General features: G+C 37.0%; 1 protein-coding gene across 1 annotated transcript in view; it reads left to right on the plus strand.

The window, feature by feature from the left end:
- The window catches only part of Spef2 (sperm flagellar 2), a 170175-nt gene that overhangs the window by 82017 nt on the left and 65470 nt on the right, over positions 1–22688 (plus strand). The window contains 5 exon segments of the mRNA XM_028895063.2: positions 5681–5789; positions 6786–6943; positions 7807–7968; positions 12220–12270; positions 19765–19913. Of these exon segments, the coding sequence (XP_028750896.1) occupies positions 5681–5789; positions 6786–6943; positions 7807–7968; positions 12220–12270; positions 19765–19913 (629 nt within the window).

Genomic DNA, 22688 nt, shown 5'->3' on the forward strand with positions numbered 1-22688 from the left:
ACACACCCATCGGTTTTGGCATTTTGGGTGACAGCAATGAAAGCTGTTTCATTGGTAGTGGGGAGGGGAAGTTGTATTGCACAGGATTGAAGCTGGAATTAGAGGCAAGGGGGTAGGAGAGGGTGAGTGAAAATAACTTGCTAGAAGCATTCCTCTGAAAGGCGGACAGCATAGAGTCAGAATACTTTAGATTTATTCTTAGGATCTGTTCTCCTTTTCCTTCCCTTTCTTCTTCTTCTCTCTTAGAGGAAAGGGCACAGAGTTAACCAAATGATTTTCTTAATGATAATTAGTTTTGAAGATAAGGCTGTTGCTTTTGACTTCTTGTTGTTGTTGTTTTAATTTAAAGATACCTACAATAGTTTAACTCTGGGAAGAGAAATGATAAAAAACAGTTAGTTTAAATTCTCCACTTGCCACACAGTGTAGACTCACCTGGAAAGAAAGTCGCAATGAGGGCCTTGACTTCTCCACAGTAATAGACTATAACCTGAAATTGGGTGCAGTTATTTTTCTCTGCTTAACTATGGATATGACTATCACTGGGTTTCTGCCTTTACTTCCCCACAGTAATAGACTATAACCTGAAATTGTGTGCATCCACTTGTTTCTGCTCTTAACAATGGGTATGACTAGGAGGTGCATTAGGTTTTCTGCCTTGACTTACCCACAGTAATGGACTATAACCTGGAATTGTGAACTAAGATTCTTCTCCCCTGAGTTGTTTTTTGTCAGAGTATTTTATCAAAACAGCATAAGTGAAAGGACAGATAATAATCAACCCCAACCAGTACAGTAAGAAGGGTAAATTAAAGTTGTTAGACAGAAATAGAAGTTGAAGTCTTCAGCCATGCTAGAAATAAAGATATGGCCATGGTGGTCAGTCTGAAGGGCAGGTGTAGGGATTCTGGAACTGGACACGGTTGAAGAGCTCAATGAGCTGCTGGAGTCCTGGAAGGATCAGAGTTTACACTGAAAGTGTTGTACTTAAGATCACAAAGATGGGTCATCAGGGCCACTAAAAGTCCTGGAACCATGGTAGTGAATGTTGGAAATGGAAGGAAAGGGGGACGATGTCTGTATATGAGATAGAGCTGGGAGGAGAGAGGGAGGAGGGAGAGGGAGGGGAGGAAGAAAGAGAGATCTAATTCATGTGCTGAAATCCTCAGCACATGTGAGAGGTATTGACCACAAGATAGGGATGATAGCGTCTCTTGAGAAAACATCCACATTTTTCTTTCAATCATCCATTCTGTAGATGGGAAACAGCTGATTGCTGTACCCTGCGAGGGCCCTTGATTGCCTTGAATGCTGCTAATTTCCTCTTCTCTGCTCTTTTGCTTTGAGCAATTCTCATCCCTTTTAATCTAGTCCAAGGTGTTATTTCTTGGCTTTGAATATAGTAAGTTTCATAACAACAACAACAAAAATCACCATGATTTTGTATTCCAAATCCTTTCCATCTTGTCATCTTGTTTTATCATTAATGGAGATGGGAAGAAACTGATTACTATATTTATGAGGTCTTTCATTTTCTAAAATGCTATTAAGTCACATTCTAATGCTGTTTTTGCTATAATTCTAATTCCCTTTAGTCTAATTCAAGGCTTTCTTTTTTCTTTGATATTTCTCTATTTATTACCAGCTTATGAGTATCTTGTATTTGCATGAAATGAAACTCAATGAGAGTTGCTGAAATTGTTTTGTTTTAATTATTTTTGGTTTCTTATGGTCAATTTCTTTATGTGTATTCAAAATGGAGTTCATAATTCTAGAAAGAGGCATAAATATTTCACAGTTTAATAGTATGATATCAGTAGTGTTATGTTTATTTGACTTTATGGCCACCTTATTTTACTCTAATTTTTACTTCGAAGTGCTGATTTTCTCTCTCCAAGTTTGTTATCCATAACAATTCATCCTTTGTCATCCTTATGTTTTCATATTGTTAAATCAAACTTTTTGGACAGGGGGCATCTCTGAAATAAAGGGTTTACTAGGCTGTTACATAGTCCATACTAAAATGAAAAAAACAGTCAGTCCTGTGACAAATTATATGAGCTATGCAGGAGCATGGTCTGTAAGTAGCTGGAAAAATGTTCTATGGATCTAGGAAGCCAGAATATCTTATAATGAAATGAAGAGAGAGGAAATCATGAACTGTTTACATTGAACCTTAGTAGTGATAGCTAAGAGAGCAAGACAGTACAACACAGGCAGAGTCCTGAGACAGGAGGGAATGGTGCTGATTCTTGGTTGTTTGATTCTGGAATCAGAATACATTAGCATCTTGGTGGCCAAACTTCAACTGAGAGGGAATATAGCATGACTTTCTTTGCTAATTTTGCTTGTGGTTTTTATTTATTATTTAGTGTGTATGTGTAGTGTGTGTGTGTGTGTGTGTGTGTGTGTGTGTGTGTGTGCTTTTGTGAGTATATGTGCATCATAAATGTGCAAGTACTCACGAAGATCAGAATAAAGCATTGGGTCCTCTGGAAATGGACCTGTGGGCCAGCTTGAAAGCTACCATGTGGGTGCTGGCAACTAGACCTAGGTTGTTTGCAGGAACAATAAGTGCTCCCCAGCCCCTCATTTGAAGTTCTTAGTTAAGAGAACCTCTTATTGTCTTCCCTCCCCATGTCCCTGAGCCTAACTTCAGGCATCTCGGAATTTCTCACAAACACTCTATCCTAAGGTATTCCTTATTGAAAACCCAGCTTCTCTTCAGTCTGTTTTGCCACATTTCTCACCCATTTCCAAGAGAAAATATGAATTCTTATTCTAAAACTACCTTAAATTTTTTGTTATTGTTTGGGCTTCTCTTCAAGCATGTTAAATCAATTTGTTTCTTAAATTTACTTGAGAATTTAAGTACATTAGTACACTGTATCTCCACCATTTCCATGCCTGCTTATGCACCTCCATTTCCTGTGTCCTTCTCTTCCCCTTTTAAATTCATGACCTGCTCTTCTACAATTAATATATTCATTCACTTATTTTAAAAATTTTATTCTTTGAGAATGTCATACATATCACAATAAAATGTGTTTGTATCTATCCAACATTGCTCCCACCCAACTCTCTGCAGGTTCCCCCAAACATATTTCCCTCCCAAATTTGTGTCCTCTTCTTTTGTTCTAACAACCCATAAATACCATTAGTGATGGCCACATATGCATGAGTTTGGAACCATCCAGTAGAACATGGACTACCAAGTAGTGACTACATCCCCCAAAGAAGAATGATTCTCATTTTCTCCATCAGTAGCTATCAAGTGCCAAAGGCCAGGGATGGGGCCTGTGAGCTTCCTCTCCTTCCATACTATGGTTTGGTTGGCTTCATCTTGTGAAGGTCTTGTAGAGGTAACCACAGTTGGTGTGTGTTCATGAGTGTGATACCCATGTGATATCCTAAAGACAACATTTCATAGCATTCATCCTCATCTCCAGATCGTATATTCTTTCTGCTAACTCTTGGTTCTTTGAGCATTGATTTATGTGTCAGGGTAGTTAGCAATGTCCCATTTAAGACTGATAACTTACAGTTACTTATTGCTGCAATTTGTCCAGTTACAAGTTTCTGTATTGACTGCTGATTATTGAAAAAAGAAAAAAAAAAAAAAAAAAGGAGCTTCTCTGGCCAAGTGTGGGAACATCTCAGATCTATGGGTATAAACATAAATATTTAGAAGGAGATTTGAAGGCATGGTTATTTGGTTAAATAACAATAGTAAGTATTACTATAAGGCCTATGAACTCCTTATCAATGGGTTTTTGGCCAGTTATACAGTAGCAAGCATGAACTCCATCCTATGTAACAGGTTTCAAATCCACTTATAAAACAATTGGTTACCCCACAATAGTCACCCCTACTATTGTAACAGTGGTCATCTCTTCTCTGACTTTAAACCTCCTTCAAAACATATTTAAGTATAGATTTTCAAGTGGGCTTGGTTGTTCATTTTCCCTCTCTATATTCCTTCTTTTTCGCTGCCCTCCCATAAAAAACCTCTTGGTGTAGAAGCTTCCTAAAAATACATAAATATACTAAGGGAATCTAAATGGAGTCATCATGTAATCAGGAAGATAATGATCCGAGTAGATATCCTATGCCACCAAGTAAAATTTACCTCCAGCCAGGAATAGGTTGCATCTTCTTGAGTATAGAAACCCTAAATATCGTAGGCTATTGCCAACACTTTTGATTACCTTCCATAACCTGATTGTAAGGCCCTATTGCTGAAGAAATCACACACACACATACATACATACATACACACACACGTGTGTGTGTGCGCACAGGCACACACACACACATAATCATAGATAAATAATAAATAGAGCTATTGCCCAATTAGAAGTTTCATGCTTACTGATTATCAATCACAGTATTTAAAGGTACTTTGAACAATGCCAAAGAAGGAAAAAAGCATCAATAATACCAATCTCCAAACCCTGTAACCTATAAACAAAGACCTGTCTACAAGATCTATCAGTGCAACAGTGGCACAAATGTTATGGGAGTAACCAACTACTTTTTAACCATTGAATTTAAGTCATACTCTATGAGATGGTACCCATCCCTGACTATACTTAAATAGCCAAGAATCTGAGACTAAATAGGTCAAGGGCCCTAGAAGAAAACCTACTATTATTATTCTGCTAAAAGAGCATAGCAATAGAATTAGTCCTAATGCCATATTGCCATGACCATAGATCAAGGCATTGCACAACCCTTATAAAGTATACTCCTACTTTCCATAGATGGAAATTAGAAAAGAGAAACACAACTGGACAGTGCACAGAGAGTTAGATGCTTTGAATCACTCAGCCCTAAATGGAAGCCTCTATCAATCAGCTCCTCTAAAGGCTCAGGGATCTATGTGGGAAAGGAGGCACAAAGATATTAAGGACCAGAGGTGGTGGATGACTCCAAAGAAACAACATCATCCAGACACAACAGAATTGAAGCACATATGAAATCATAGAGACTGTGATAATGATAGCATGCAGTAACCCTGATGAGTAAACACAAGACACAATTGCAGCATAGAGAAGGGGAAGTAAACATAAAATTCCATCCCTAGCTAAGAAGATATTTGCAATCGATACCTGCTTGGAAAGGGAAAGTAAGTTTTTTTTCCAGTGGAGTGACAGTAGGTATATATACCATATCAAAGGGCAGGCCTCATACCCAAGAGTAGTTGGTCAACACAAAATGGACCCAGTATCTTTTGTTGTTGTTATTTATGTAAGTGTGTGTGTGTGTGTGTGTGTGTGTGTGTGTGTGTGTGTGACAGACAGATAGACAGAGAGAGAGAGAGAGAGAGAGGAGAGAGAGAGTGTTCAAGCACACACACATTTCATGTATGTATCTTTTTGTTTTGTTTTGTATTTTTTGCCCTACTGCATGCTTGTCTTGACCTTTTTTTTTTTTTTTTGAGAAAGAACAAGAAGTTGAGTAGGTAAGGAGGTGGGGGAGAATCTGTAAGGATGTGGGGAAGGAAAAGAATATGATCAAAATATATTCCATGTAAGAAATTAAATAAAAACATACTAAAATAACATTAGACCAAAATATGGCCTTATCTACCTGGAATCTTATAAAAATGCTTTTTGGCAGTAAGTAGCATTTTGATTGGTTTTGCTGATTATCTAATTAAGTAATTTTTGTACCATAGCCAAGGAAATCTCACATGAAATTTCTCATGAAAGCATTGGTCATTGTGGAGCTTCTATAAGCCAAGATAAGAGTGTGGACCGGAACTTAAGAGACCAGATACACCATAGGTCAGTTTTAAACTTTGTGCCCTTTCTATTTCTTTCCATTCAAAGAGGCTACAAAAAAAGATATATTCCCTACCATTGAGTCTTTCACAGGTAAAACAAAACAGGTTTTTGCACTGAGTGAAATATTTATATGGAAGCTTTTATATTTGGAGCCACAGTTGTTGTAGTCTGGGGAAAGAAGCCAATCAGAAAATACAAGTTAATTACAGGGAATTCAGCAAACACTTAGAAAATACCAATGAAGATTATAGAATTCCAGAGCTGTGAGTCAGACTGGAAAAGTTTGTAGTAGCCCATCTGTTATACTAAAATGAAGTTACATGGCATTCTTTGAATTGTGTGTAATTTTCCTTCAGAAAAGAAAATGTAGGCAAAATTAGGCGATTTCATGAAAGCCTGAGACATCTAAAAATAAGAAATGAAACAGGAAGTGTAATTTGAGCTACATGAATCTGTCTGTGTCCTAGGAATGGAAAAAAAAAAAAAAAACATGGTTCAAGAAAGCTTTTTAGTAAAATAAATTAAGTCTGTGCCATCTCTTCCTGCAAAGACCTTTTCACTTCGTATGTCCAAGAAAAGAAATTCTATGGCCTGAGTGTGGGGTCTGTGGTCCTGTTAGAAGAGTCCTCGGACTGCCTCTGCCATTAGTGTACATGATGTTGTCTTTGGTTTTTAAACAGAGATCTGAACTTAAGTCAAATGTTTACTGAATGAGTGGGTAGTATTTCCAAATCCTTTTCACTCATACTTCTAAAATTATAAAAATTATTCTTTGATGCCATCAGACACGTTCTTTAAATTTAGTATTTAAATCTATTAAATCCATAACTTATAGATTTCATAAAGTTGCTTTTTTGGTTTGAATTCCATTGGCAGGCTACTTCTTCATCATGAACTGTCAAATAAATCATGCTAAATGTCATTTTATGTTTAATATCTCTTTATTCAAACATTGAAATCGGTATCACATATTCATATAATATTCTGATTTTGCAGAATTGTTGGCTTCTCAGACAATTGGTCATCATTGGAAGAATGGTTTACAGAGCCACAAAATATTTTGACAAGAGTAAATGCTGAAATGGATGAAGGGGCTTTATGCCAGAAAGTAAAAGAAATTTTTTCTACTGAAATAGTAAATAAGAAGGTCAAAGGTAATTATATGTATATTTGTATGCACACAAATTAAGTCATTGAGAATAACACACATTATATCTTGATAATATTCATATCCTCCCCATCTTCTCACAGATCCATAACCCCCATTCAGATACCCACCCACATTTTTGTCATCATTATTATTTTCAACTCAATGAATCCAGTTAATGCTGTCTTTATATTCTCAGGCGTGTGATCATTCATTGGAGTAAGTGTTTTAGACTTACCAGGGGCTGTCCCATTTATATCCAAACCCCCACATGTTATATCACATTGCTTTAACCTTTCATTTATTGGTGTGTGTATTTTCATTTCTTGAGATCCCAAGATGATGTGGAACTCACTTATGTAAGCCAGACTGGCTTCCAGCTCTCTGTGATCCTCCTGCCTGTGAGGCTTTCTGTGAGCCCCATGAGAGCTGAGATGGCAAGCATTCACTGCTTCTCAGGACTGCTCTCTGCTTATGCACTTCTTGCTTTGCTGTGCTTCTAGATCACTTTAACTAATCCTTTCTCGTTCCATTCTTATGTTTCACTTGGACATTGACACCAGATCCCCAGCATTTTCTTACTTTCTAAACACACACATGCACACATACACCCAAATACACACACTCCATCACTCCCATCCTATAATCATTACCATAACCATAACTATGAGGCAAAAAAAAAAATGAAGAGCCCAAATTATGAAAGAATGTTAGGTACAGTATGTTTGCTGTAATTTTATAGCAAATATAATATGCAGTAGTAATTGCACTAATTATAATTTGATAATAATTTTTATATTTGTTAGTTCAAGTTAAATAGTACGTACCTGGAACTCCTAATGCTGGTTTGTTTTTATCATTCTTCTGAAGTTGAAAAGAAATTAGAAGAAAAAGAAACTGATAAAAAGGCGGCATCTGCTGAGGCTCCTACCACTGCTTCTCCCCTTTCTCCTGAAGCAGAGAAAGACAAGGAGAGTCATCTTCACCGTGAGATATCAAAAATTTCTCCTGGAAAGGGAAGAACACCATCAGGTGACTGACAAACTGATTTATAACACTGTTTGTCAGTTTCTTATTTTCACATAGAAAAGAATGAGGAGCTACGGCACCAGGCTACTTAGCTAGATTCAGACATTGGTGACTCCAATCCTGTGAGACAAATATCCTTGTCCAGAAGTAAAATGCTCTTTTTTTATTTTATTTTAATATCTATGGTGGTAGGAATACTACCAGGTCTCTCACGGGCAGGGCACATGCTCTACCACTAAGCTACATCCTCATTCAAGGAAAAACCATTTGTTTAAAATGCTCAGTGTCTTACCTGTTCCACGGGGCATGTGGAGTCACTGCACTCAAGCTAGCTGCTTCGCACATAAGCTGGGGTAGGAAGAGGAAGTTTGTAGAGTGTCAAGAAGTGCTTTAGGGCAGAAGGAGGAAACAGCTGTCTGCTGAGCTACAGGAGTGTGTTTTTGTAAAAAGGGAGAACATTTGGATGAATTGAGAATCAGTACAGACAGGATACTCTTATATCCCTACAAACAACATTAATTAGACACTTGAATTTCTGTATAGCTAGAACTATTCAGTAAGGTGATTACAGAAAGGATGCAGATGAGGCCAGCAAGGTAGTTCAATGTGCACAGGCACCCACGTCACATCCCCCAGGACTTGTGCAGTGGAAATAAAGGACCAGGTCTCAAAAGTCATTCTGTAACCTCCACGTGCTTACATGGCATGTATACACACACACACACACACACACACACACACACACATACACACACACACATGCACATCTGACACCTCAGTATACATAGTTCATGGAAAAACAGCCTTGTAGAACATACAGTTTAGATGAAATTTGTTCTAGATCCCTAGCCTCTGGGACTGTAACTTTAACATTAAATGACAGAAAATGAACATAACAAAATTTACACATTCAAAATTTGTCCTAGTGACATTTGTATGACACCAATATCAGTTTTGCATGAGACATGGCCTCATAAGTGGTTAACTGTGAAGTTGTCTAGCTCAGTACCTATTCTTGGTGTGTCATAACTGTCTAACAATATTTTCACTGCATGAAGATTTGACGTATTTCTGTAGTTCTTTACAAAATTCAATTTAATCATAGTAAGGAAAATTTTTGAGATAAAGTAATGCAAAATAATGTGTTCTGTTTAATACGATTGAAGTCATTTCAAGTGGCATAGATAATGATGTATTAAAGACCATTTTGCTTCAACAAATCCGGGCTTACCTAAATGCAAGATATATAAATATTAAAAATGCCTTTAGCATAACACAGTGAAATGTAAAGCCTTATATGCGTGTATATATATACATACATACACACACATATATGTGTGTATACATATATATATACATACGTATATATATATATACACACACACAATTCATTAGGAATTAGGAAATATAACTTAAAGGTCTAGAAGAAAAATCGATGCCTTTAAAATGTGATTTAGACTCAGAAGGCATTTTTTCACATGCTGGAGAATTATCCACCATGATCTTTTGAGCTTTCTTATAAACAGAATATCAGTGTGAAACTGTGCCTTCCCGATACCAATCTCTGGCCTTTCTGATTCTGACACAGTTTAATATTTAAGTTTAATATTAAGTTCCTGGAGGCTTTATTTTCTATTTTAAAGTTGTAACCTTGAATAGTGTACACTGGAGGAATAATAAATCTGTTTTGGCTTCACTGATGATTGTACCTGTCTCTTTTTTTTTTTCCCCAGCAAGGGCAGGGCTGGTCCCTGACCTTAAACATCTATACAGCGTTTCATTTCCACTTGTCTAATTACATTCAAGCACAAAGCAATACTGATGGGATATCTTAGTGCGTAGGGCATGAGAGTGAAGAGAGCTGCCTAGCAGCTCAGAGAAAAAAAAAAGTTTGTCCAAGCAAGTTAAGAATTTTCTCTCTCTCTCTCTCTCTCTCTCTCTCTCTCTCTCTCTCTCTCTCTCTCTCTCTCTCTCTCTCTCTCTCTCTCTCTCTCTCTCCCCCCCCCCCCGGCCTCTCTTTGGTTTTTCAAGACAGGATTTCTCTGTGTAGTTTTGGTGCCTATCCTGGATCTTGCTCTGTAGACCAGGCTGGCCTCAAACTCATAGAGATTCACCTGGCTCTGCCTCCAGAGTGCTGGGATTAAGGGCATATGCCACCACCACTTGGCTGCTTTACTTTTTCAAGGAGAAAGTTAACAAGAAAATAGTATTTTTTAGCCGCCGGGCAGTGGTGGCACACGCCTTTAATTCCATCACTTGGGAGGCAGAGGCAGGCCGATCTCTCTGAGAGACAGGCCGATCTCTGTGAGTTCGAGGCCAGCCTGGACTACCAAGTGAGTTCCAGGAAAAGGCGCAAAGCTACACGGAGAAACCCTGTCTCGAAAAGAAAATAGTATTTTTTTTAAATGACACTCAAAATACTAGCATGAAAATTGGGAGAGGAGGCACAATACACTCAATCCTAGCAGATTTGTTCCAAGTATAATTCTAGAATACAGATACCCATTTTTTATCTGCTACAATTGTCCTTAGGATTCAGTCTTCACATTTGCCCTCCATTGAAAGGTCTATGATGAAATCTGTCATCAAATGTTAGTATTTAATTTAGAACTAAAGTTCTCAATATAAAATAATAATATCCATGCTATTATTTAACATTTTTTTAAATTTTTCATTTTTAGGATGAGCCTGGTAATACAAACCTATAACCCTAGGATTTGCTAGAGATACAAGGAAAATGAGGTGTTTAAGGCTAGCGTTGGCTATATAGTGAGCTTAAGGGCAGCCTGAGTTATGTCTCACACACATATTCATACACAGTGAGATTTCAGACATATTTGGAACGAACCTTAAAAATGAGACAGTACATTACTTCCAATAGAAATAATTTTCCCCAAAATTTATAAGGCCAGTGTCTTATTTTATTTGTTTCTGTCATCTTGTGCTAATGGACAGAATTAATTATATATTTGGTTACTGAGGATATTTTTATCATAAAATTTTCTAATTATTAAATTTGTTTCTTTAAAACGATTACCTGATCCAAACATGCAGATCTCTGTGAGATGTGTTGTCAGGTGTGTGTATGTTAAAAAGTCCTCTCCGTATTTCAAGGGTAGTCCTGTATGTCATTTACTTGTGTATTTCTGTGGAATTTTGACTGTCAGAGAGGAAACATTCAAATGAAAGTAACATGCATTTACAAAATTTTTAACTATCACTTCTAAGCATGCCCAAAATGGACAAGATGAGCTCTCTACATCATAATAATTTAAAAACTGTCATATCAGCTCATTGAGGAAAGTACATATCCCAAGATCAAGAGAAGGGAATAACTGATCATTTTGGTAACTAATGCAGTACATAGTAGTGACTTTTTTTTTTAAGGACTGAATCCTTATTTACTATTTGGGAGACATAGTTTTGACTTCCAGATTATCAATTTCCCATTTCCCTCTTTCTGCAATATACTTTAACTAGGTTCTAGGGAATGTAAGATAAATGTGCCCAAATTAGCCTTTGCATTGTAAATTCGAACCCGTGAGACTAGAAATACAGAAGTCATTTGGCCATACAGTGCATGGCCAAAAGAGATTAAAAATATGTCATATCAGAACAATGTTGCTATTGAAATCTTTCTCAAAGTGTTTCATTTTTATTAGGGATTTAGTTTTCATATTTTTAACATTTTATTATTATTATTATATCATTATTAATGTGTGTATGTTGCATGTGTATGCATGGTATGCAAGGTGTGGAACTTCGAGTCAGTCCATTGTCTCTCCCCACATTCCTGTGGCTTCTCAGTGTTGAACTCACATTATCAAGCTTGCATCATCAGGAGGCAAGCACTTTTACCTGCTGAGTCATCTTGCTCTGGGGGAACCTAGTCTTATTGAATAAAGGTCATTTTGTTACAGTAAATTTAAATAAATTGTGTGCTTCAAATGGACTTGCAATTTGCCTGAAAAGTTCCACACTCCCATTACAGATTATGAACAAGCCTATCACTAAATATCAATATTAAAGCTAAGATTAAACTTCATAGCATGGCAATATAAAATATAATTATGAACAACATCATTCAATAAGAGTAAATGTAGGGTCTATCTTCAGATTGATTTCAACTCACAGGAAAAAAAAAAAACTATCCATTTGATGCTGTTCACAAATATCATTGATTGCTTAGCGATTGAACAGCCTGGGCTATTGAAGTAAGTCACCAATGATATTTTTGTGTTGAATTTTGTTTAGAAATCCAGCATGGTAAGCAAGACTCTCAACATGAAGTAAAAGGAAAGAAAGGTGAGACTGCATTCCAAGGAAAGGTACAACAAATCAAGTTAGCTATTGTTACATGTGCTTCTGCATTTTATAAGTGTCTCAGTGAAAACAGCCACAAGGTACAGCAGTCCATCCAGTGACTGCTTCTTTGGGGTAGTCGTAAATCATTAGCTCATTCCAAAGAAACCAGCCTCAGACTACATGCAGCCTAGTTCTTAACCAAGGTCATGCTGAGAAAAGTGATACTTTTAAGAGATAATGAAGTGGTTGCCTAGTAGGCAGAGTAATCATCGTAGGTATTACAGATGTTATCCACAAGCTAAGCTTTGCTCCCAGAAAGGCACTGCTGCTCCTTCTTGGGCCTCTAACTAAATTGTATTTACTAACAAGCCCTTTGGCACACAGTCTCCCTCTTTCTTTCTAACACAACAGAATAGAAGTGGAGCTAAATCTTTACATTGTATCAATAATGACCAGCTATTACTTTTTCTGAAATGCAAGGATGTCATTTTCTCACCCAATAGCACATATATGAGATCCTCAGTGAGAAATTTCATTTGAAATCAAGGAGCATGGAAAGTTGCCTTCTACTGAGTGAGTGGTTGTATAATGAGTGTGGGTTTTGTTTGTTTCCAATTTTCCTATCTTGGCTGTCTAGAAGTTTGGAGCCACAGTAGCACCTGAGTTTCAGAACATGTGCAAGGGCAGGAACCACAATGACTGCCTTCATATTTCCTGGTTTTGACTCTACTTTCCCTTAGACTTATCTGTTTTACCTATTTGTTTAAAATAAGATGAATATTATTTTTGAAGTACAGAATGAATAGTTTTGTAGAAAACATCTAGGCTCTAAAAGCATGTTAGTTAGACTGTATTGTTGCTATAGCTAAAAACTATTTTAAAATTGAGGTGCAATGAATATATAAACTTGACTTCTTTTAGGGTACATTCCCAATATTATTGTCTTGGGATGTGTACTTTTATTATCCAATGTATTTTTAGTCTAAAAGTGAGTGATTAATCACAAAATAGTCTAAATATTATTCTCATCTCAATACATATCTCAGTACTACATATACAGTCTTTAACAGTCATAATTTTATGTATATATATATATGTATATATGCAGTTCTTAATATTTGAAATTAATACCACTGATAATGTCACAATTATTTATCTTACAGGTAATTGTATCACAATTATATTTAAATCATCTCTTAATTGTTGTGATACACACATACACACACATATATATGAGCTGTATATGGATATTTATGTTGAAATGAACACCCCTTTATAACATTACAGTCAAAGATAATTTCGTCATGATTATGTCACATTGTAGACTTATGTAACTAGAGATAGTTAGTGAATAAACACTGAGATACATTTTAATTGAAACTCTAACTGCTGTAATTTATACTCAGTTCTTGATTATTTATGTACCTCTTGCTTTTTAATTGTCACCAAACTAAACTCAAAGGATGTATTATTATATGCTCATGAGAAAGAGATATTAAGCACACATAGACATATTTGACACCAAATCATAAATTAGACATAATAGTATGAAAACACTAAGAGCACCTTTAATTGGAAACATACAGACTCTAAACAAGCCATAAGTAACTATGCAAATTCAACAGGAAAACATATGCTTTCATTAACTTAGTCTAATTAAAGAATTTCCAACTTATTTTAGCTTTTAATTTTCTAGTTTATGAGGTTAAATAATATCTTTTTTATTAAATTTTAAATTTATTTTGCATACCAACCACAGTTTCCCCTCCCTCCTCTCCTTCTGCTCCCCGCCACACACACACACCTCCTTTCTAACCACACACCCAGTCCACTCCTCAGGGTGAGGGAGGAATGGGAGTCAACCAAACATGGCATATCGAGTTGAGACAGTACCAGGCTCCTACTCACTGCATCGAGGCTGAATGAGGCATGCCAACATAGGGAATGGGTTCCAAAAAGCCAGCTCATGTGCCAGGAGCAGATCCTGGTCCCACAGCTAGGGGCCCCACAAACAGCCCAAGCTACACAACTGTCACCCACATGCAGAGGGCCTAGGTCGTTCCCGTACAGGTTCCCTAGCTGTGAGGTGAGAGCCCATGAGCTCCCACAAGCTCAGATAAGCTGTCTCTATGGGTTTCCCCATCATGATCCTGCTTATATAATCCCTCCTCCCTCTCTTCAACTGGACTCACTGAGCTTGGCCCAGTGCTTGGCTGTGGTTCTCTGCATCTGCTTCTATGGATGAAGGCTCTATGATGACAATTAGGGTAGTCACCAATCTGATTACAGGAGAAGGCCAGTTCAGGCACCCTCTCCACTGTTGCTAGGAGTCTTAACTGGAGTCATCCTTGTGGATTCTTGGGAGATTCTCTGAAACCAAGTTTCTCCCTGACCCCATAATGGCCCCCTCTCTCAAGGTATCTCTTTAGTTGCTTTCCTTCTTTGTCCCTCACCCAACTCCACCATTCAGATCCCTCATGTTCCTAACCCCATCTCCTCAACTCTACCCTCCCACACCCCCAGTTTATCCAGGAGATCTCATCTATTTCTCTTCCCAGGGTGATCCATACATTCCTCTTAGGGTCCTCCTTGTTATCTAGTTTTTCTAGGGTTGTGGATTGTAGCCTAGTTATCCTTTGCTTTGCATCTACTATCCACTTATGAGTGAATACATACCATGTTTGTCTTTCTGGATCTGAGTTATCTCACTCAGGTTGACTTTTTCTAGTTCCATCTATTTGCCTACAAATTCATGATGTCATTGGTTTTTTGTTTTTTTTTTTTTTACCACTGAATAATACTCCATTGTGTATATGTACCACATGTTCCTTATCCATTCTTTGGTTGAGGGACATCTAGGGTGTTTTCCAGGTTCTGGCTATTATGAATAATGTTGCCATGAACATAGTTGAGCAAGTGTCCTTGTGGTATGATTGGGTATATGCCCAAGAGTAGTATTGCTGGGTCTTGAGGTAGTTGATACCCAATTTTCTGAGAAAGCACCATATTGTTTTCCAAAGTGGCTGCACAAGTTTGTAGTCCCACCAGCAGTGGAGGAGTGTTCCCCTTACTAGACATCCTCTCCAACTTAAGCTGTCATCGGTGTTTTTGATATCTTAAAAAAATGAATTTTAGGAGCAATTGAGAAAGGACCCAGATTTCATTCTCAACATCTACATGGAGGCTCACAATCATCTGTAACACTGGTTTCAGGGATTCTGTGATCCTTTTCTCACCTTCACAGAAATGTAGTACACTTACATACGTGCAGACAAAATACTCAAACATTAAATACATAGATAGAATATTTTTAGAGGTGAACTTTAAATCAGATTTAGAAGTCCTCTTACTTTCAACAGTGTAGAAATTCTATTGTTTTGGTGTTTATAACAATATTTATTTCACAGGACAACCAGAGCTGTTATACAGAGAAACCCTGTCTTGAAACAAACAAAACAATATTTACTTCAAATAGGAAGTTATACTATTTGACTTTTTAATATTTGAAATTAATATTATTGATACTGGACACAATTTTCTTTTAATCTCACAGGCCGTTGAATCACAGTTATATTTAATGTCTCTCTTACAAGTCATGATACTATTTCTTTTCTTCTTTCTTCAAACTTATTATTTCTTACTGGTACCATCATTGACTCATTCTTATTCTCTGAGTATTGGATCAGTCTTGACCTTTTTTTTCTTTTGAAATCTTAATTGCTCAATCTTATGACGATCTTAAAATACTTATTTTTAAACAAGATTTTTATATATTATCTGAAAATTTCGCACATGTACATAACATTCTTAATCATAGTCTTTCTATTCCCCTTGCCAGCTCACCTTGCCCCTAACACACCTCTCTCCCAACTTCATGTCCTTTAAAATTTTTTATAAATGTTTTACTAATTCCTTGAGAATTTTAAACAATGTATTTTCCTCATGTTCATGCTTAATTCCTCTTATATCCCTACATCTCATTCTCCCGACTGCATATCCTCTCTCATTTTCTCTTTAAAACATAAAAATATAAGTGGCATCATACTTTTATTTACCTTTTAATTTAAATTCTTATTTTTTCCAAAATACATGCCTAATTGCTGTATTAGCATCATTCCCACCATACCTTCTGTCTTCACTCAAACTCTTCCTGTTTACCCCCTACTTCTCAAATTCATTATTTTCTCTTCAAGTATTATTGTTAAATATATATTCTCACCTCTGTAATTTTTTTCTTTTTCTTTATTTTTACATATATACATTCATATAAATATATAAATAAGACCTCTTAAGTTCATTTCTTGTTTCTCTTGTGTGTATGTTTTTAGGATTGATCACCTGGGGCTGGATAACCAGTTAGGAGACTCATCCCTTGGGAAGAGTGATTCTCCATCTCTCAACAGTCATTACTTTTCTCCTCATATAGGTGTGGAGCCTTGTGAGCCTTCCTCTTCCACGTTGGCTTGTCAACTGGTGGCGTCACTGTTCAGGTCTAGTTTAGGCTACCATATTACCAAGATTTCATGAGTGTAATTTCCCAGTCCTATATATAAGACACAGTCTCACAGCAGATGCCCTGGTCTTCCAGGTCTTGTCTTAAAATCATCCTGCCCCCTCTTGTGTGGTATGTCCTGAGCCTTGAGTGTTGCAATTTTGCTGTAGCTGTACAGGGGTTTGATCACTTATGAGATTCTAAGCACAATTATACTAGACGTGGATTTCATAAATGATCTCACGTAATCTATCTTATTACTTTATAGTTTCTTATATCTGACTCCATGATGAGGAACAATACAAATCCTAGGACTCCAAGCAGAGAACACATTCCTCCATGAGCTTTGCCAATGTTCCTTCTCAGCACAGTGCTGGTGTGTGCTCAATCTCTGACTCTTCACCTAACACTGGGACCTTCTCTCCCTGGTTGTGTTCCTTCAAATCTATTCTACCTCTGTGCTAAAATGTTCAACGTAACTGACCTGCATCTTAACTTTGGCAGCTGTTCTTGGCAGCCTAGTCAGCCATAAATATTATGTATGGTTTAGCAAAAGGTTGCATTTGCTAAACATGGCTAAACTTAAGAAATATGAAAGTAATCACTGTTAACCAATATTTTCCCTTCAACTTGAAAAATACTAATTAAATAGGGTCCCCACAGAGAATATTTTAGGACTGAAAAGCAACAAATGATGATGACAATAATAATAACATCTTGATTCAAAATATATAAATCAGACTTTCTATGTCTACCTCCTCCCAACAAAAGTCACCTTCCAACTCTCTTCCCTACCTGAGAAACACTTAAGTTAACTAGAAAATGTCCAGATCTTTGTAATGTCCTCTTCTCATCCATCAATGCAGTTTACTTATATCCTACAGTTACTTATTTGCATTCTTGGATTTAAATTTTGCTTTAAACTTCTGACTTTTCATTGCTCAGCTCTTTACTAAATCACCACTATTTGTATTTTTGTTATTTACATTCATCTCTATCTAACCAGGTCTTTACTTTTAACATTGATCTACTACATTGCCTTAAAACTGAAATTTTCTCTGTGACTTATTTTTAATTTATAAATCAGCTTGGCTTAGAGGATATCTGCCTGACCCTATCAAGTTATCATTATTAAACAAAATTTTCCTAAAATTGATGTGTATGATGTCCCAAACAGGAGTTTTCCTCCAAACCCTTTACCCATTAGGAATGGCTATAGCAAGAACTCGATGATGTCACTATAGAACTTGAATACATCAATGGTGTTCCTCATTAGTTTTAAATAGCTAATAAAGATTTTATTTCAAAGTAACTTCTTTCACTCCTTGAGGTATAGACACATTTATTTCCAATGAAAATCCTCCTTCTCTCACCATTTTTATTGCTAAATTTTGATACATTTAATATGGTCTCAAAGCACAGTTATCCAAAAAATACTCCATCTCTCCTAATTTTCACTAAAGGATCAAAATATTTTTAAAATAAGGGGGGAGGAAAGCTTATTCTAGTCCTCAATTTATAATTACACAGTTTTTCCTCTGGAGATGCTGCTTAGAGGACTCTGCCTTAAAATGGTCACAGTTCAAGCAAGGCAGTGATGGCACACACTTTTAATCCCAGCACTCAGGAGGCAGAGGCAAGCAGATCTCTATGAATTCCAGGCCGGCCTGATATACAGAGCAAGGTCCAGGATAGGCTCCAAAGCTACACAAAGAAACCCTCTTTCGAAAAAAAAAGTCACAGTTCAGAATGAATGGTGAAGAATCATACAGAAAATATATCAAATTATGAACATTTTTAGCTAGTCTGCAGGTGTATGAATGATTAACGGATATTGGTTTAATTATATATGAAGAAATCACCTGAACTACCCAAAGTCATAAATGGTAATACTTTCTCTACTTATAAACTATTCCTTTTAATTAGCATAAAGACAAAATAAGCTAAGGAGCATCACTAAATTATACTCATTAGAATATGTATTTAGGAGAACGAAAGTGCTCCCCATGTTATAGTTATCTCTCAACTGCATGTACAATTTTCAGCAGTTAATCTGAAGGCAGGTAGAATTGAGCCTGAGTGACTATATATATATATATATATCCTTTCACAGTGTGTCTGTGCTCACAATATAAGACAACTGTGTAACTGCTCTCTTTGTTAGAGAAAGAGAAGTATATTTCTGTTCAGATTCTAAATTACAACACAGACTACTTATTCCCCCTCTTCCCATTTTTCCTCCTCCTCCTTCACCCTCCTCCTCCTCTCCTCCTTCTCCTCCTCCTGCTTACTTACCTCCTCCTCTATTCCCTTACTCTCACATTTTTGCTTCCACTCCTACCACCCTCGGTGCCTCCTTCCCTCTCTTCTAGACTGAAATTTAAAGCCTGACCATAGCAAGAAATACTTTTTTTCAGAAATCCTTTCAACCTATAGAGAATATGAGAAGGTTCGGCGTCTTTAGTGGCCTCTTTTCTCATCTGTCTCATCTGTAGCCTTACCTTCTCTGGATAAAACTTACTTACATATGATCTTTCTCTAAACTCTGCTCTGGGTCTCAAGGGACACAAACAAGCCCCACTTATGTTCTAGACATTCTTTTTTCTCATTTGGCATGAAGAATTTAATTACCAGTTTTTACAGTAGGAAATTAAACACACTTTGTGGTAAAGCCTAAATTTTATAAGAGCCACACATGGATTAGAGAAGCAAGACATGAGTGAACATAAAATGCCAGAAGTTATAATAGCCAGGCAGATTCCAGTTGCTGGATTCCTTTAAATAAGAAAACAACTCCTTAGGAGTAGTATATCCATTAATGCAGGGACCATGGCAAATGCGGCATTTCTTCTATTATATCTTCCAGTTGGTAAAACTGCCTGAAGAAGGCAAGAGTAATCAATGGGTGGCCTGAATCCCATAACAATCACAGACTTTGTCATATTCAGAAACCTATCCCGTTCACCTACTTGTACTGGAATGATTTCATATGCATGTTTAAGTTTCTCCTAAAGGAAAACCACAAGGAGGAAAAACACCAGCAAAGAAATCACCTGGTGGCTCTGCAGACACATCACCCACACCAACAGCACCAGGACCACCTAAGCCAGGATCAGAAGAGTGGATCTACGTGAATGAGCCTATACCCGAGGTATGGCAACCTTCTCATGAAAAGAGTAGAATAATTTATCCTTTTAACATCAAGTTTTGCCACATTTGTAACATCTAACAATCCTTCTGAAGTCAGGACTGTGTATCTATTTATCAAAAACTGAGATAAGCCTGGAGTTGCAGCTCATTGGTAGAGTGCAGAAGATTCTGGATTTCATCCACAGTATTGAAGTGGGGGAAAGAGTGAGAAATTTGCTAGAGGCTTGTCAGTGAACTGCATTTCAATTTCTCCTGTGGATTTGAGTTTCTGGGTCATACTTTGAAACTGCTCTTGAGTATTGAGCTCGGGAGAACAAATAGCTTCTGTGAGTACCAATTTTCTCCCTGAGGACAAGCAGAAATGCAGTTTCCTAGAAGCATGACTTCTGCTGCATACATACCCAGCAAATTTACAGTCCCCCATCCATGCATAAATGCTTCAAGATGAAGCATAATACTTCCAGATGAAATTTAATCTCTGACATTTTAGAAGAGGAAAGCAACATATGAATCTAACTAAACCTTAAGACAGCTACCTGACCAGAGAACTCATAATAAGTATGCTAGACAAGGAGGTACACAAAGGGCCATTTTCCTATGACAGAGGTAAAGCACTTGTTACCTGGACCTGGGGCTTCAAAAGATAAATCAGTGAACTTGGGGAAATCACACACTTTTTTTTTTCTAATACAAGACAAGAAGATGTTTATAAGAATCAGTTCCATCTTTTTATTTTTTATTCTAGTCCACACTGGTCTCTTGCACTGATAAACTCAGCAAGGTCCATCTGTACCAGGCATCTGAGAGCCACACATTGACTGCAGGAGTTGTGTTGCAGTTGATATTAATCCCCTCTGGGGATGTTTAATCCCACGTTCGGCTGTAAGTTCTTTGGGGAGAGAATATGCAGCATATGGGAAAACCAGACATAGTCAACAGTATGTGACATATTCTTAATAGATTTCTGATTAATTGATTAACAAGTCCCATGAGTAAAATTGGAAAATATTTAAATATGAAACATTTAAATAATATATTCATGTATGTATGTATGCATGTATGTATGTATGCTCATATATAATGGGTATCACTCAGCCAAGAAGAAACTACCTCAAATGTATACAGACAGAGAGAGATACATTCCACACCCATTTTCAAAATGTTCTGAGTTTGTGACAGAAACAGAAGAGAAGGAGTCTGACGGAACAAAATATAATCATCATTGGGTATTGGGTGGGGAGTGAAAAACAAAAGTACTCAAATCTTATCCCTTGGTATTGCTCAAAGGAAATAACACTATAGAGGACAAACGTTAAAATAAAAAATCATTAATATTGAGATAGGATATAAGTCCACATGCATAAATCTTGGGATGGACTCTTGTAAGAAGCAGATGAATGTCAAGGAAAGAAAATGGAACAGTGTTTACAAGTATATCATCCATACATTGGGAAATATACAAAGGTGAGGCTTGAACATTCACAGCAAGGGACAGTTGAGAGTCACTGTGAACTTAATGCTTAAGAGTGTGGGAGGGGGGAAAGCACAAGACCTCCTTGATCTCAAGAGGATGTCTACACAGAGAGGGTCATATGACTCAAGATAAAGTCCTCACATGGGGTTCCTACAGGAACCACCAGAGAAGAATAGAATATTTTTGTCAAGAAATAGAGAAAGGGAACTTTGCTGAAGCTGTTTAGATCACCGAACAAGGTGGAGAGAAGCAGAAGGGCCAGAGAAGAGGGATATGATGAAGACACATGAGCTTATGTTGCTTATTTTGATTTTTTTTTTTTGAGACAGGGTTTCTCCATGTTGTTTTGGTGCATGCCCTGGATCTCACTGGGTAGACCAGGCTGGCCTCAAACTCAAAGAGATCTGCCTGCCTGCCTCTGCCTCCCAAGTACTAGGATTAAAGTTGTGTACCACCGACTCCCGGCTTTACTTAATCATTTGTAACTGAGTAACCTTTTCTCCTCTCCCACCAGAATATAAGCTCCCAAGGCTAGGGGAATCTGATTTATTCAATGGAAAATGCCTTTTTCCTAAAGCAATGATATGTAGGGTGACTAAACCCTCAATGATTCCCTTGTGATCAGCTTAGGAATACATGGTAAGGCACTTAAGTAATGATAGAACAGGTTGGATCTGTTCTCGGTCTAGCATTGCTCTGTCTTCACCAAAAAGACTCAGTCTGGTGATGTTTATCAAGTGGTCATAGCAAAGGCAATAGGAGCATGGGCTTTTCTTCTCCAAATGCCACAGTGAAGGCTGAGATGTAGAAAAAACAGGAAAGCAATTTTCCGCTCAACAATGAAAAGAACTTATTCAATGACATGCTTTGTGTGACAGCAGAAGATTCTGTCTGGAAATGTCATCTTTAATGTGTCCATGAGATTCACGGAGCTATTAAAAAAGTTTCTAGTATTTAGAATTTTGTAATTGAAGAAAAAATTAACCCAGATAATTTGTAAGTACCTCATGAATGATGTTTGGGTAAATAAGTGTATAGTCATAAAAAAGGATAATTATATATCAAGTTTATATTCAATATAATGTATACTTTTAATTTTATTTCATTTGCATTGGTTTTATATTTGATTGCTTGTTTGCATGATTGGAGATAACATAAGAAAAACTTTCTGAGTCCCACATAATACACAGCAAGTAAAGATTGTCCTGGTGGAAGGCAACAGAAACAACTTGTTCCAACCCTGACAGGAACACAAAGTGTTCTTCAAACAAGACAGTTTTCCAGCTGAGGCAAATGTAAGAA

Source organism: Peromyscus leucopus, chromosome 11 (assembly GCF_004664715.2).
Source record: "Peromyscus leucopus breed LL Stock chromosome 11, UCI_PerLeu_2.1, whole genome shotgun sequence".
NCBI lineage: Eukaryota > Metazoa > Chordata > Mammalia > Rodentia > Cricetidae > Peromyscus > Peromyscus leucopus.